Source organism: Dipodomys ordii, unplaced genomic scaffold, assembly GCF_000151885.1.
Source record: "Dipodomys ordii isolate 6190 unplaced genomic scaffold, Dord_2.0 Scaffold5, whole genome shotgun sequence".
Classification (NCBI taxonomy): Eukaryota; Metazoa; Chordata; class Mammalia; order Rodentia; family Heteromyidae; genus Dipodomys; species Dipodomys ordii.
The window spans coordinates 24,463,489-24,478,801 of record NW_012267221.1 but is presented as its reverse complement, the minus strand read 5'-3'; the positions used below and the strand labels follow the sequence as shown (position 1 = coordinate 24,478,801).

At 37.7% G+C, this 15,313-nt stretch overlaps 1 protein-coding gene across 1 annotated transcript in view; it reads left to right on the top strand.

The window, feature by feature from the left end:
• Positions 1-593: 593 nt before the first annotated feature.
• Chn1 (chimerin 1) overlaps positions 594-15,313 on the top strand; it is a 45,995-nt gene continuing 31,275 nt past the window's right edge. Inside the window, exon 1 of the mRNA XM_013030888.1 lies at positions 594-1,269. Coding sequence (XP_012886342.1) covers positions 1,018-1,269 — 252 coding nt within the window. The 5' untranslated portion in view covers positions 594-1,017. The remainder of the gene's footprint in view (positions 1,270-15,313) is intronic.

Sequence of the window (15,313 nt, the reverse complement as noted above, 5' to 3'; positions counted from 1 at the left end):
TTTTTTGGCGGTTGTGGGGCTTGAACTCTGGGCCTGGGCGCTGTCCCTCAGCTCTTCTGCTCAAGGCAAGCGCTCTACCACTTGAGCTACAGCACCACTACCAGTTAGCAGGCTTTCTATATTTGGTTTTAGTTAACTGATTTCTGCCAGTAATGCACAAAGAAGAGGGGATGTGAGATATACTTGAGTGGTAGAATATATGTATAATGCACAAAGAATGATATGGCTCAGCTTTTCACAATTGAATGTTCATTTGTTTTAAAACATGGTGCTGTATATTAATTTTCTACTGCATTTAATAGGTTAAAAATTCCATTTTGTAATAATGTATGACTCATTCATTGCTCATTATCTTCCCACTGATTTTTTTTTTGTTCTTCTCCTTCTTTTCTTTTTTGAGCCAGCAAGAAAATTTTACATGAGAGGAGGGAGAAACAGTGAGTTGAGGAACACAGTACTTAAATACTGTTGCTTGATTTTTATTGGCCACCGTAAGAAAGGAGATAACCAGTCTAATTCTGCCTCCCCCGACAAATCCCTCCCTTCCCCCTACCTTCCTGCTAGAGGGTTCACAGGGTGTCTGTTGCTAGAAACTGACTGCAGGCAGAATGTAGGCATCTTTCATTCAGAATGGACATTATTGAATAGAGAAGAAAGCTTTTAGGAATGGATCAAAATTGCATGGCTTTTAAAAAGGGTTTGTAAAGAGAATGCTGAATGTTTTACATGTTAGCATCGACTGTTTTTATTTCTCTTCAGACTCTTAAGTTTTCAGAAGCTTAAATATAGAGCCTCATTTTGTTAAAACAGGAAGAAAGAAGAATTTGCCTGGTTAGGCGGCCTCTCTTGAAGAAGTGCTTCATCACCCTCCTGCACCTCTCTGTGGTGTGACGTGGCCTCAGCTCTCTGTAGGTTAGGGTTCTGTGCTGGCTGCAGAATGCTCATGTGTTAGCTGAATAGAGTTCACCGGGAGACACAGGCCAATACAGGGTTTCTTTCTTTTCTCTGAATTCCAAAATGCCATCCAAAGAGTCTTGGTCTGGGAGGAAAACTAATAGACCTGCAGTTCACAAATCAAAACAAGAGGGCCGTCAGCAAGATTTATTGATAGCAGCCTTGGGAATGAAACTGGGTTCTCAAAAGTCATCTGTGACAATCTGGCAACCTCTGAAACTCTTTGCTTATTCGCAGTTGACATCACTTGTTAGAAGAGCAACTCTGAAAGAAAATGAGCAAATTCCAAAATATGAAAAGGTTCACAATTTCAAGGTAAGAATATTTTTGTTTTTAACCTTTTCTTATTAAAAATGCTCATTACTTGAAATGTGTTAACTATCTTCTGGATGACTTGACTAAAATGTTCTTTTATTCAAGGAAAGATGATGTTTTAAAAGGCCTGATGTATTTTATGAATAGCTGAGTAGAGCTACTAAAAATCCAATCCCATTTTCTCTATACTGTGTTAATATTCTGTTTAATCAATGTGTACACACTAGAGCTACTAGAAATCCAATCCCATTTTCTCTATACTGTGTTAACGTTCTGTTTAATTACACACTAGTAAGCCTTGACTGATATTAGAAAGGTGTTATTTAATAATGATTTCAGAATTATTTTTATTTGTGATGCAAATTCATCTAAATACCTTTTTTGGCTATTTCAGGGAAGGATTAGATCTTATCTGTTAGACATGTGCAGTGCATCTGGATTGAGCAGATGGTCTGCATTTCCCATAGTTTCTGTCTTTTCTTCTCAGTTAATGAATTGACCAGGATGAAAGGAGGATGGCTACCGTGGGACTGTTGATGGTGCTGACACAAGCAACTTCTATACAGTTTCACTATTTGCTTTCACCTTGTGTATATTTTGTTTTTAATTGTTTTTTAATGTTTCATCCACTATACCTGAATCTTTCACCAAGATATAACTTATGTTGATATAACTTATGTGTGTGGATTTTAAAGTACAATATAAGCCCTGGAGATGTGTCCTTCACATTCTAATTCAGAGCATATACAGCATGAACTAGTATGTAAGTGACCCAGTTATACCTAATAGGAGATGCATTGGCATTTCTATAGTAACTTTCAATAGTTTGACAACTTTATAATGCAGACATGAGTATTTTCAGATTAGACAGAATGTCATCTCCTTTGTTAGAAAAGGGAGTATTTGATTTCTAAAAGTGTTCAAGATAGAAATCCTGATCTTCAGTTTACGAATTTATTCTGTATCTAGAATGCTGGCTCTGTACAGGGTGACTTTTCAAATTTGCAATTCATCCTAATTTTTTTTAACACCAGCATTTATTTTATTAAAATGTTAAGTACTATGCCTTCCTATGTACTTTATTGGCATTTGTCATAGAAATGCATTATAATCTTTAGATCATTTTTTTGAGGATAAGTATAAGGACTATTAGTAAATAATAGAGTGACTGATAATATTTCAAGATAAACCAAGTAGTATTTTCTTCTTTAAACATTATTAAGGTCCTTAGTTTTCAATCAATGTCCTTGCTTTAAAATGAAATTGAGACAATTCAGTAGATTAAATACTTTTTGGAAAACAGAAATTATGTGTGCATCCACACCTAACCATAATATCCACTTATAAACCCAAACATTCATGCAAGTTATGAGGCTTTGCATTCTTTTTGCATGATATACAACCTAGTTTACCAAGTTTGGTCTGGGAAAAGGGCCAAAAAGTCCTTTGCAAATATAAAGTTATATATGCATGTTAATTCACAAAAACGGTTATTTCGGTTACTAAGAATTATATGTACACTCTAAAAAATAGTTGGTATTTTAAAAATCTTTCCCCAGAAGTGTACCCTCTGATTTGTGCAGTAGAAACAGGCCTACAGAGAGTACCATGCTATGTGCATCCCATGTGCTTTTTATCAATATTGCTTAAAAGCAAACAGATTTATTGAAGAATTTTCATAAATAAGCATATTCCTTTTTTTCTAGGTTGCATAATCCAGGTATTTCTCAATCTTAACACATAGTTTAGTAAGCAAATTGTATGCGCGAGAAAGTATTGAGTAAGACTAGTGTTACTCTTACTTTGGTACCTAAACTGCTTTCTATACAGTTGGTTTTTCCTCCTGTGCTGTGAGTAAGAGAAGCACTGTACCACAGAGCTATATCCCTCAACCCTAAGTGGGTTTTTTTTTTTGGCATATAAAAAGCTAGCTAAAAAAATTAAACCACCTACCACTTGCTCTTTAAAAAAAAAAAGTATGCTTTAGCCAGTTTTAGTGAGCTGCATTACATATTTTATTTTAGACTTGCTAATAAGGTCAGATGCAGAATCTGATTCATTGTTATTTAAAATTCTCTGCAATGGCATTGTGAAGAAAAGAAGAGTCATATATTTGACTTCCAAAAACATCTCCAAAAGAAGTCAGATGTCTAGCAGAAACAGTTCTCTCCCACACAAATGCTCAATTAGAAGGTCATTGCTGGCAATATGTATGTACAGTTCAGAGGTCTGCTGTGGGAAAAGCCGGAACATTTCCATTATGGTAATATCACATGGCCTTGTCAGTGACTCCTTTCTGTGTTGTACAAGTGTGTTCTATTCAACCTTGAGCCCACACACCAAAGCTTTATTTCAATGTCGGTTTCCTTTTTGCTTCTTGAATTATGCCTTGTTATGTAATGCTGCTCAATGGTCTGAACAGCTGTCAAATCCTATTTGCAAAGTGAAGAGCTCCATATACTTTGGGGTAAATGCCACACATCAGCAGGACCTACTACAGAGATGTGTTTGGGGGGCTTTTTCACCCCTAAAAAGGACTTCTTATTTTACTATTATGTAACATGGTCTCCCACTCTTTATCTCCTCTCGTGTTACTTTTACTTATAAGGATTTGATAATCTGTCATCAGATAGTTATGTCTCTTAGGAAAGTTATTAATTTATAGATAAATGTATTACATCTTCTAAAAACTATGACCTTATAGAATAAAAATTTTAAATAGTAAAAGGATTTTAAATGTTTTCATGTACGTACTTTGATTTGAACATCAGACAGTGTATACCTGTATGGAAACATCACATAATACTAATAAACATGTACTACTTTATGTGTGAGTTAAAACTATTAAAAATGACTTTAATATACCCTAGATCAATTCACTGCCCTATCGTAATACCATGAAGAGAAAGGTTGGTGACCAAACAGAAAGACCGTCTGACAGTAAAGTACAAGCAGTGTCACTTCCCTCTACGCCTAGCAATGTTTGCATGCTGTATTCTGAGTCTCTCTGATCAAATGATAGTAAGACCCAGTTTTTGCCCCAGGAATTTGCTTATGATTTATACCAACTTAGACCATTTGCTTGATCTTTCAAATCCCCTCCCCTCCATCAGAAATATTGACTTTCTAGTACATGTAGATACATAGTAACCACTTTTTGTCACTATGAATTGTCTCTAGTTGCATATTCTGAATCCTGTACCCAATAGCAGTGGCCATAAGGCAAAGGAGAACTTCAGAGTATCAGAGTGTTCATAGGAGCTGAAGAAAGCTTTCACCACTCCCAGTCACAGTGGGTGTTACATAAGCTAGTTGAATTTTTGTGCCCCGTAGAATACAATGAAATCCTCTTTATTTTACTGCCTCTGAGTTTAACTATGAAATGTTTCATTTCGTTTGTTGCTTAATTTGGAAAGCATTGTTACATAAAATCAAGATTAGATACAATAACAGAAGCCTTGCTGCACACATGGGTAAATTGAATAGTTAAAAGAAATAACATTAAAGAATGTTAAAGATTTCAGGCACTGGTGGCTTATTCCTGTAATCCTAGCTTCTCAGGAAGCTAAGATCTGAGGATCGTGGTTCAAAGCCAGCCCAGGCAGGAAAGTCCATGAAACTCTTAACTCCAATAAACCACCAGAAAACCGGAAGTGATGCTGTAGCTCAAGTGATAGAGTTCTAGCCTTGAGCTGAAGAGCTGAGGGACAGCGCTCAGGCCCAGAGTTCAAGCCCAGGGCCGACCAAAAAAGTTAAAGGTGTAGCTCAGTGATAGAGGGTTTGTCCAGCATGTACAAGTCCCAAGGTTCATTTACCAGCACTAAAGAAATAAAAGTAAGCTGGGCACTGGTGGCTCACACCTGTAATCCTAGTTACTCAGGAGGCTGAGATCTAAGGATCGTGTTTCGAAGCCAGCCCAGGCAGGAAACTCTGTGAGACTCTTTTTTTTTTTTTTTTTTTTGTCGGTCGTGGGGCTTGAACTCTGGGCCTGGGCGCTGTCCCTCAGCTCTTCAGCTCAAGGCGAGCGCTCACCACTTGAGTGCCACTTCCGGTTTTCTGGTGGTTTATTGGAGATAGGAGTCTCACGGTCTCTCCTGACCGGGCTGGCTTTGAACCGAGATCCTCAGATCTCAGCCTCCTGAGTAGCTAGGATTACAGGCATGAGCCACCAGCGCCCGGCTTCTGTGAGACTCTTATTTCCAAGAAACCACCAGAAAACTGGAAGTGGCACTGTGGCTCAAGCGGTAGAGCGCTCGCTTTGAGCTGAAGAGCTGAGGGATAGCGCCCAAGCCCAGAGTTCAAGCCCCATGACCAACAACAAAAAAGAAAAAGAAAAGAAAAAAAGAGAAAAAGAAAGGAAAGTATAATTATAATGAATAGATACTTTAAGAGTTTAGTTTTATTTTAAGTAGTCTTAAGGTGATAAGTGATTGATTTGATTTTGATTTCAAGTATTTTGCACATGAATGGAAGATATGAAATTTTATATTGATAGATTTCTTGTTGCCAAGATAACATGCAAGCAGTGAATCCTGAAATGTAAATTGATGCTGTAATGAAAATAGCACCGCATATAAGTAGCATAGTAATATGTAGTATGATTTAGGACCTACTAGGATGAGCAAATCGCAGCTTTCCCTGCTTTGTTCCAACAGACCTGGTGTTGTGCTATTTGATAACCTGAATGTACCTCTTTGAGCCACCACTCCTCTTTTGGTGCATGGTTAATTGGACTTTCATGGAGTTTCATGAAAACTGGCTTCTAACCCAAATCCTCAGAGCTCAGCTTCCTGAATAGGTAGGATTGCAGGCATGATCCACTGGTGCCTGGCCAACATAAGTTTTTTTTAAGGGGTAAATAATGATTTTCTCTAGGAGGGGGAGAGAGAGAGACAGACAGACAGACAGACACAGACAGAGGCAGAGAGAGAGGAGAGAGAGAGCGCGCATTCGGAATATGATTACCTGCAAGGAAAGACAAAGCTCCAAGATTGGTGTCTAGCTGAGTTTTTTGCCTGGGACAGTCAGATATGGAAAGGGCTATAGAGAAACTGAAAGTTTGGAAAAGATCATCTGCAAGTACTAGATTTCTGTTGCTATAGTACTTTATTGATAAGAAGGGCCATGAGGAATGGCTCAAGTGGTAGAGTGCTTGCCTTGAGCTGAAGAGCTCAAGGACCGCGCCCTGGCCCAGAGTTCAAGCCCCATGACTGACAAAAAAGAGAGAGAGAGAGAAGGACCATCAAACTCATCCTTGCTTTATCACCCCAGCCTCTCTGTTGCCCTCAGCATTGTGGCCCTCTCACCCTAACCTGGCCTGTCTTCCTTATGGTTTATAATGTTGGCTGAAGAATCATCTGTGATATATCAAGCGTAAATCTAGATCATTACATTGCTATCTGCCACTGATAATCCAAAGAGAAACATTTCATAAGGCGCTCGGTGATTTGTACATACTCCTTCACTAATCTTTGATGGGGCTAAAAAAATTTAAGTTGCTACACTTAAGAGAAAGTTATGATACTATTATTCTCATGATGCAATTATTATCACAAACCATGACTGCTTATTACCAACCTGTTTCACAATCTGTCTTTGTTTCCCAAGTTGCATGACTCTACTTCTCTCCCTGATATTGCCTTGCCAGAACACATTGCCTTTTATAAAACTATATGATATGTTTTACATTTCTTCCATTCAAGTTGGCACATATGTCATTTTTAAAATGATTTCATTGAGCAAGACTTGTCTTGGAAGCACCTTCCTTCTAACCTTTTGGTCTGAAGTCCCCACTATGTCCATTGTCTATGTGGGCCCAGAAGAGATTGGCTTTTTAAATATACATGGGATTAGCTACTGGTAAACATAATAAATATATTCAAAATTGTAAAAATGTCTCACCCAGGTTATATTCCCAATCTAAAACAAGACTTTCAGCTCTTTGATTGTATTTCCTCCATTCTGTCATCATTCATCCTTCAAGTATTTATTGAGCCACTTTTATGTGCTTTCCACTATGCTAGACAATGTGGCAGGGAAATGAAGTAATTTGAAACATAATGATCCTTGACTTCTAGACATGAACACACTAACTGAAAGGAAGCACATATCATTCTTTCTCTAATGACAGTGATAAGAGGAACATAATATGTTATGCATGAGCACTGAAAGTCATTCTTATTTTGTATCATGAGTAGCAATATCATCTCCCTAGAGGTTCTATATTCCATATACAAATATGGTGTTAATGTTAATAATATAAATGTACAATGTACTGTTGATAACTAGAGGGATAAAGTAGTAGATCTCCAGAGCCTATTTATCTTGTCTTACTAAAACTTTAGAGGTATTGAACAGCAACTCTCCATTGTTCCTTTCTCCCAGCCCCTCACCACCATTCTCTGTTTCTGCGAGTTTGACTCTTTTAGATTCCTCCTGAGTATACGTTCACTATTTGTCCCGTATAACTGGCTTATTTTACCTAGCATAGTGCCCTTCAGTTTCCTCTGATTCACATATGACAAGATTTCAAGATGTTTTAAGGCTGAATAAGCATTCTGTTATATACACACACATACATGTATGCATGAACACACATAAAATACATCTTCATTCATCAGTGGACATTTTAGGTTGTTTTCATACCTTAGTTATTGTTAATAATGCTGCCATTTACAGAGTGTGCAAGATCCTAATCTCATCTCAGTCCTTTTGGATAGATACCCAGAAATGGAATTGGTGGGCCATATGATAGTTCTAGCTTTTAATTTTTTTGAAATACTGTCATATTGTTTTCTGTAGCAACTACATCATTTTACATTCACACAAATACTGTCAAGGGCTCCAGCCTCTCCACATTTTCACCAACACTTACCATTTTGTTTTATAATAACCACTCTAACAGATCTAAGCTAATGTTCCAATAGTTTGTATTTGGACTTTCTTGATGATTAATAATAGTACACATTGTTTATCTTCTTTAGAGAAATGTTTATTCTGTTTTTTTGCCTTTTTTATTTAATTTTTTAATGGTATAAAGGTAAAGTACAGGGGCTGGGAAGGTGGCTCAGTGGTAGAGTGCTTGCCATGCATGCATGAAGCCCTGGGTTCAATTCCTCAGCACCACATAAGCAGAAAAAGCCAGAAGTGGTGCTATGACTCAGGTGGTAGAGTGCTAGCCTTAAGCTAAAGAGCTGAGGGACAGCACCTAGGCCCAGAGTTCAAGCCCCACGACTGGCAAAATAAATAAATAAAAGAGAAAGGTAAAGTACAGAGGGGTTACAGTTACGTAAGTCAGGTAAAGAGCACATATATTTTTGGACAATGTCACCCCTTCCCTCACTCTCTCCCTTTTTCACCTTTTCTTAACTTTCCTTCCTCCCTTCTCTCCCTTTTGAGATGGAGCCTTACTACATTTTCTACACTGTTCTTGAACACAGGCTCAAGTGAGTCTCCTATTTCAGCCTCCTTTATAGTTAGGTCTGTAGGCACTGTCAACCCCTGCTTTATCCATTAAAGAAAAACAACAGTCATTTGGTGATTTTGCTGTTGAGTTACAGGAGTTCATTACAAATCATTATTCTCTTACTAGCTGTGTGGCTTGCAAATATTTTCTTCTATTCCAGAGGTGGCCTTAGTATGTTGATTGATTTTTGTTGCTGTGCAGAAGCACTTAATTTGCTATAGTCCCATTTATTTTTGCTTCTGTTGCTGAAAAAAATAGGGTAGAGATTTGCAGTTTTTTATATTAAGAGGCTATTAGTAGAACTTACTAAGGTGTCTATTTAGGAAAGAAAAATAAAAATGTGAGGGCCACTTTGGAAACCAAAAAGTAGGCTGGTCACGATGGCTCACATGTGTAATCTTAACTACTCAGGAGGCTGAGACCTATAATTGTGGTTTGAAACCAGCCATGGTAGCAAGTCCAAGGGATTTCATCTTCAATTAACCAGAAAAAGGCTGGAGGAATGGCTCGAGTAGTAGAGTGCCAATTATTAGTAAACAAACCAAGCAAATGTGAAGCCCTGAGTTCAAGTTCCCCATACTTCTGTTTTTGAATGCTTGGAGAGGGAACCTGGGCTCTCTCTCTCCAGATTCCAATTTCCAGATTTCCAATTTCCAGTATCCCAATTTGAGACCCTCTAGCAACACAGCTATATATGATTCTATGTCCATCTACTGAGAAAATTTAGTGTCTCTATAATTAAATCCCAAAGTAGAGAACCAGCTTGGCATATTCTAACAATGACAAGTTAAAGATACAAATTCACAGAAAGGATGCACAATTTTTTTAAAAAGTCACCTCCTATAGCTAATGACAGTGTAGCTTGTTCTTGAACGCTCAGTAGCCCAAGTGTTCTCACCATAAAAAGGATAAGTATGTGATTAGCTTGACAATTGGCACAATTTATGCATATTTTGAAATAACCATGCTGGGGACTAAGGGTGTAGCTCAGTGGTACACTTTTTAGTAGCATGTGTGAGGCCCTGAATTCAATCCCTAGCATCACACATACCACACCAATAAAAGTTTATACATGAAAAATGCATAATTAAAAAATTTTTAATATTGTTGTCAACTGTTGCAGTCTCCTTTCTCAAAACAATAAGGGAACCAGTGTTTCTCACTGTGTTGGCTCTGATTGTAATATAGATACTTCATTTTTGCATGTATCCATGGTAACCTTCCCAGTGTGAATTCAAATAATATCTTTGCTTAGGTAACCCAGGGCCCAGGTGCCAGTGAGCCTTGGGACCTCATTGATTTTTTTAAAAAATTGTTGTCATCTTTTGTTGTTGTTGGTGGTGGTGGTTGTGGGGTTTGAACTCTGGGCCTGGGCACTGTCCCTGCACTCTTCAGCTCAAGGCAAGTGCTGCCTCTGGAGCCACATTGCTACTTCCAGTTTTCTAGTGGTTTATTGGAGATCAGAGTCTCACAGACTTTTCTGCCCGGGCTGGCTTTGAACCATGATCCTCAGATCTCAGACTCCTGAGTAGCTAGGATTACAGGTGTGAGCCACCTGCACCCAGCTTGTTGTTACCTTTTTTTTTTTTTGGTACTGGGGATCGAACCCAGGATGTTGCACTTGCTAGGCAAGCGCTTTGCCACTGGGCTACATCTCAGCCCCCTTGTTGTCACCTTTTTAGAAGCCTGTTTTCTTAAGAATTTTTTTGAGTTAACACAAGAATTTGTCTTTTCATAGTAGGACTTATAATCTCTTGTATTGCATATCCATTCTCCCCTCACAAATCCAACTGAGCATTGGATTTTAGATCATTTTTGCTTTTGTTGTTGTTAACAGGGGAAATATATATGGAACTATGTTGCTGAAGTGAGGCCTATAATGATTCTAATAAAGTGATCGGTGCATATAACCAGAGCATTACAAACTATAATATCTTAGTTATTGTCTCTTGTATCAAGTTCCCTATATCTCAGTAAACTTAATATTAGTCAGCATTCATCATTGTTTGTGTAATGGTACAGTACAAAAAGAATGATGATCACCTTCATCAGATAAATCAAATGGCAGGGGTAAGAAAGAAAGATTTATAACCAAAAGAGATAGAATGAAGTTTTTAAAATAGAAGAGAATACGTGCAAAGTTTTGGTTTTTTTTCTTAAATATGTAACCATTATAAACTGTATTTCTGATAGACACCATTTCATTAGTTTCTTTCTTGGGTTTCCTAATCCTTCTTCTTATCTTAAGATTCTCTTAGGTACAAAATTGGAATCTTTTAAGTGGCCATGCATAGCCCAGTAAGATTGTACTCCTGAAGAATTCTGCCTCCTCATTCACACCCTAGAAAGGTTTTCATTTGGGAGAAAAGAAAAATAGAATTGTCTCATGTCCTCTAGACATAAAAATTTAAAGTAAAAAGAATAGATCTATTTTTTAGTAATGAAGACAGAGGCTCCCTGTCATTTCATGTGATAGTGTGTTATCTTAGAGGTAACATTTGGGCTATTCATGAATATAGATTTGCCTGAGCCAAGCCTAAAATGTCATGCATCCTCTTTCTCTGTTTTAGAACTACCTTTGTTTGGAGCACCAGCTCTCTCTAGTACACATGCCCCTGTTCATGAAGAGAAATTCATCTCTGGGAGGCATGCTAGTTTGCTTTGCAGACTGCCATGACAGCTCATTACTTCATAGTTGTATGATACTACTTCACCTGGTTTAAAAGAAAAAAAGGAGCCCACAGATGATATTTACCATTTGGCAATTGGAAGAAGCACTGTAAGTGTTAGAATGGTCAACTCATGCTGGCTGAGGCCAAAAAGGACAGTTAATTGTGTTATACAGTAGAAAACGTCCAGCATTAAAAATATCCTTTGACACAGGGTCCTGAAATGGCCCTCAGAACTTTGTCTGTAATGTTAGGCTTTTTGGTGACAAGGGGGTTGGTAGAAGCTTCAGCTCTAGCCAGCTTCTAGCCCCTGCACAGAGAGAGTATGTTTAGGATCTAAGACTGGCAGTTATTCCTCTGATTATGTATGTCCACTTCTGTATCAGTAGTCATACTCAGGAGAATAGCATGTGCTGATTGGCTTAGATCTAGATTATATATTTTATATTAAATTTAGTGTCAAAGATGAGAAATACTATATATTCATTTAAGAGGAGAGAATATTTTGTAATTTATGTGCATCTAATAACTGATTCAAAATATGTAAGGCCACAACTGACCTGAAAATAAAATAGACCAATTATAGCTGGAAGTTTCAACCTCTCCCCACTCCCCTCCCCTCTTTCTCTCATCCTGGGGCTTGAACTCTGCACCTGGGCACTGTCCCTCAACTGCTTTTGCTCAAGGCAAGCACTCTACCATTTGAACCATAGTGCCACTTGTAGATTTTTTGAGTGACTTCCTGGACTGCCTGGTCTGGCTTCGAACCATGATCCTCAAATCTCAGCCTCCTGAGTATCTGGGATTACAGGCATGAACCACCAGCACCTAGCCTTCATTTCTCTCTCTCATGGATAAAATAGACCTGAGAAGTATAAAGACATAGAAAACTTGATTAATTAATTTGACCTAATATCTACAAAGTGCTCTTTGTACTTTTCAACTAAACCTGAAAGATGTGCCAAGCTAGACATATTCTGGACTATTGATACTAAAAAACAAGTGTCCATGAATGGAAAAGAATTGAAATCATGCAGTGCATATCTTTTCCACAACAGGACTAAGAATCTTTCTAGAAAAAGAATACTAATTAGATCAAGTAATGGAAAAAAATATTAAAGTGCAGCAGTTGGTGAAGCAGAAGAAAATCATTAAAGAAAAATCAGGATCTTTTTACTAAGGCTGTAATGGGTTAAAGCACTTAGTTTGGAGGAGTCTTTTTTTATAATAATTTTATTATAGTCTAGTAAAAAGTACATGTGTAGGTAGCAGTAATAAGAAGGGACATTTCTACAGATTTCCTCTGAAATTGTATCACCAGGATTACATATCAAATTTAAAAAGTAGGTAGGGATTTAGAGCTTAAGGATTGAATCAATAATAAAGCTACCATGTTCACATATTTACTATATGCTTAACTTGAAATACAGTATTTCATTTAATCTCTGTTTCCCACACAGGAAAGAATCCAAAGGGAATTTAGGCATTCTAACCTGGATTTGGAAAATTACGAATTGGTAGGGGCAAGATTTGCCCAAATTCAAAAATGGTGCTCATTCTTATTAGCTTCTCTTTGTGCAACTCAGCTCAGTAATAAAATCTGAAGTTTTCTATAGAACTGTGTTTTGCTAGGATTCTGATATGTACAGGACATCTTTCTGCAGAAACACAGAAAACAGAGACCCTGTCAGGTTTGCTGATCCCATCGTGTGTTGTATGAAGTTGACTTTTATTGTTTCTTTGTTCCCTCTTGAAGTGATATGAGTAATATCTTACACCACTAGCACAAACAGATTTTTGCCACAGAGCTTGACATTCTTCACACCCTGAGTAAGTATTTATGCTCAATAAAATATAAATAATGGCCCTGGAAGAGGCTGTGAAAGGCAGTGACAGCACTGTAGACCTCAGGCAAGCAGTGGTTATGACCATACCTTCATTCATTTGATCTTTTTTTAATTGTGAAAATACCGTACAAAGGGGTTACAATTACATGAGCAAGGTAATGAGTACATTTCTTATCAAGCATTGTTGCTTCCTCCTTTGTTTCCCCTTACCATCCCTGCCCTACCAACCTCCTCCTCCCCCCCCAAGCCCCCCCAACACACCCTCTCCCCCCCTGCCAAAGTTGTAAAGTTTGCTTTTTGACCTAATGTCTTATACATCTCATTGTTGCAATGGGTCCACCTGTATCCCTATTTAAACAATTTGTTTTTCCCTTCCCCTCCACAAATTATACCAACATCAAATACAGTGAAAGCAGGGGTTATACCAGGGAGTAGCTCTGCCATTGAGCTACTCCTCAGCCACAGAGTTTAATAATTTCCTGTGCATTTAGGCCAAACATTTTTTCCTTATACATACTAATAATATTGCTCTATATTACTCTTGTACAACCAAGCTAAATAGAAATTGAAATCTACTTGTATGGAAATGTTAAATTCGTGTAGATTTGCTTCATAGATTTGTCAATTTTAGCCAGGTGCCAGTGGCTCATGCCTGTAATCCCAACTACTCAGGATGCTAAAACATAGAGGCTTGTGGTTTGAAGCTAACCCAGGCAAAAAAGTCCAAAACTGTTATCTCCAAAATAATTGGGAAAAACCTGTGCTAGAAGTGTGCCTTAAATGGTAGAGCCTCAGCCATCAGCCATGAGCTAGCAACCTGAGCAAGCTTGAGAACCTGTGTTTAAACCCCAGTACCGGGGTAGAGGGTGGGAACTGTGTTTCAAAATAATGTGGATTGGAGCTGAGCAGGGCGGCTCATGCTATTGTGCTGCTTAGTTACTCAAGAGGCTGACATCAGGAAGACTGTAATTCCAGGCCACCCTGGCAAAAAGTTCAAAAGACAGTACCTCAATCAATAAAATGCTGGGCATAAAGTCAAACCTCTCATTGCAGCTATTCAAAAGTAGGAGAATTATGTTTTAGGCCAGCCTCAAAAAAAAAAAAGTGAAACTCTATTCAAAAAATAAAGCCAAAAGGGCAGTGTATATGACACAAGTGGTATGGAGTAGCTGCCTAGCAAGCACAGGCTCTTATAACCCCAGTACAGCTCCCCCCCTCCCAAATTGGATAATATGGATTGGTCTTAAATTGGTTTTGTCTCTTGTTCAGTTTACCTATTTATACTGTAGCATAGAGATTTCCTGTCATAATTGTAAAGTGTTTTTGATTTCACAACTATGTTGGTTAATTTGTTTTCTTTTTCTGTTATACCTATCTAACTTTGGGGGATTGGCATTTTAGTATTGATTCACTGTTGTTTGTTTTTTACTATTCATATTTGAGTATAGACTCAGTCATCCAAGAAATGAAATTAAGTCTCAAAGTAAAAATGCTGAAACTTATACTATTAGACATTTTTCTATGCCTTGAGGATGGTTTAGTTCCGGGGTAAAGCTATCAGGGAAGAAAGTTAAAATAACAGATTTTTAACATTCATATTTTGGAATGGAAAGGTTTTTTAAATGTCTGGTTGTATTTATTATTACATTTTTATTATGCAATATGTGCCTGCTTTCATGATTTTAAAAAATAAGATTGCTTTGAAAACTTGGTTATCTGCACTTCTTGATTCCTAGGTTGCAAACCGATAATGTGTAGCTTAGAACAGAACACTGACACTAGAAACTGTGTTTGTGCTCTAGAATTAGCATGATCATTCATGATTCTGAGCAAATTCACTTATTTGCACTGTAATAACTCACTCAGTTGTAGTTTTAGAGATATAGTCTCCATAACAGAATAGCATTGTTTAGGAAAATAGGTAAATCAGGAAGGAATCCATTTTTTTTAATTTTATTTGTGAAGATACTGTACAGAGGGGTTACAATTACATGGGCAGGATAATGCGTACATTTCTTACCAAGCATTGCAGCCTCCTCCTTTTGTTTACCCTTCACATCCCT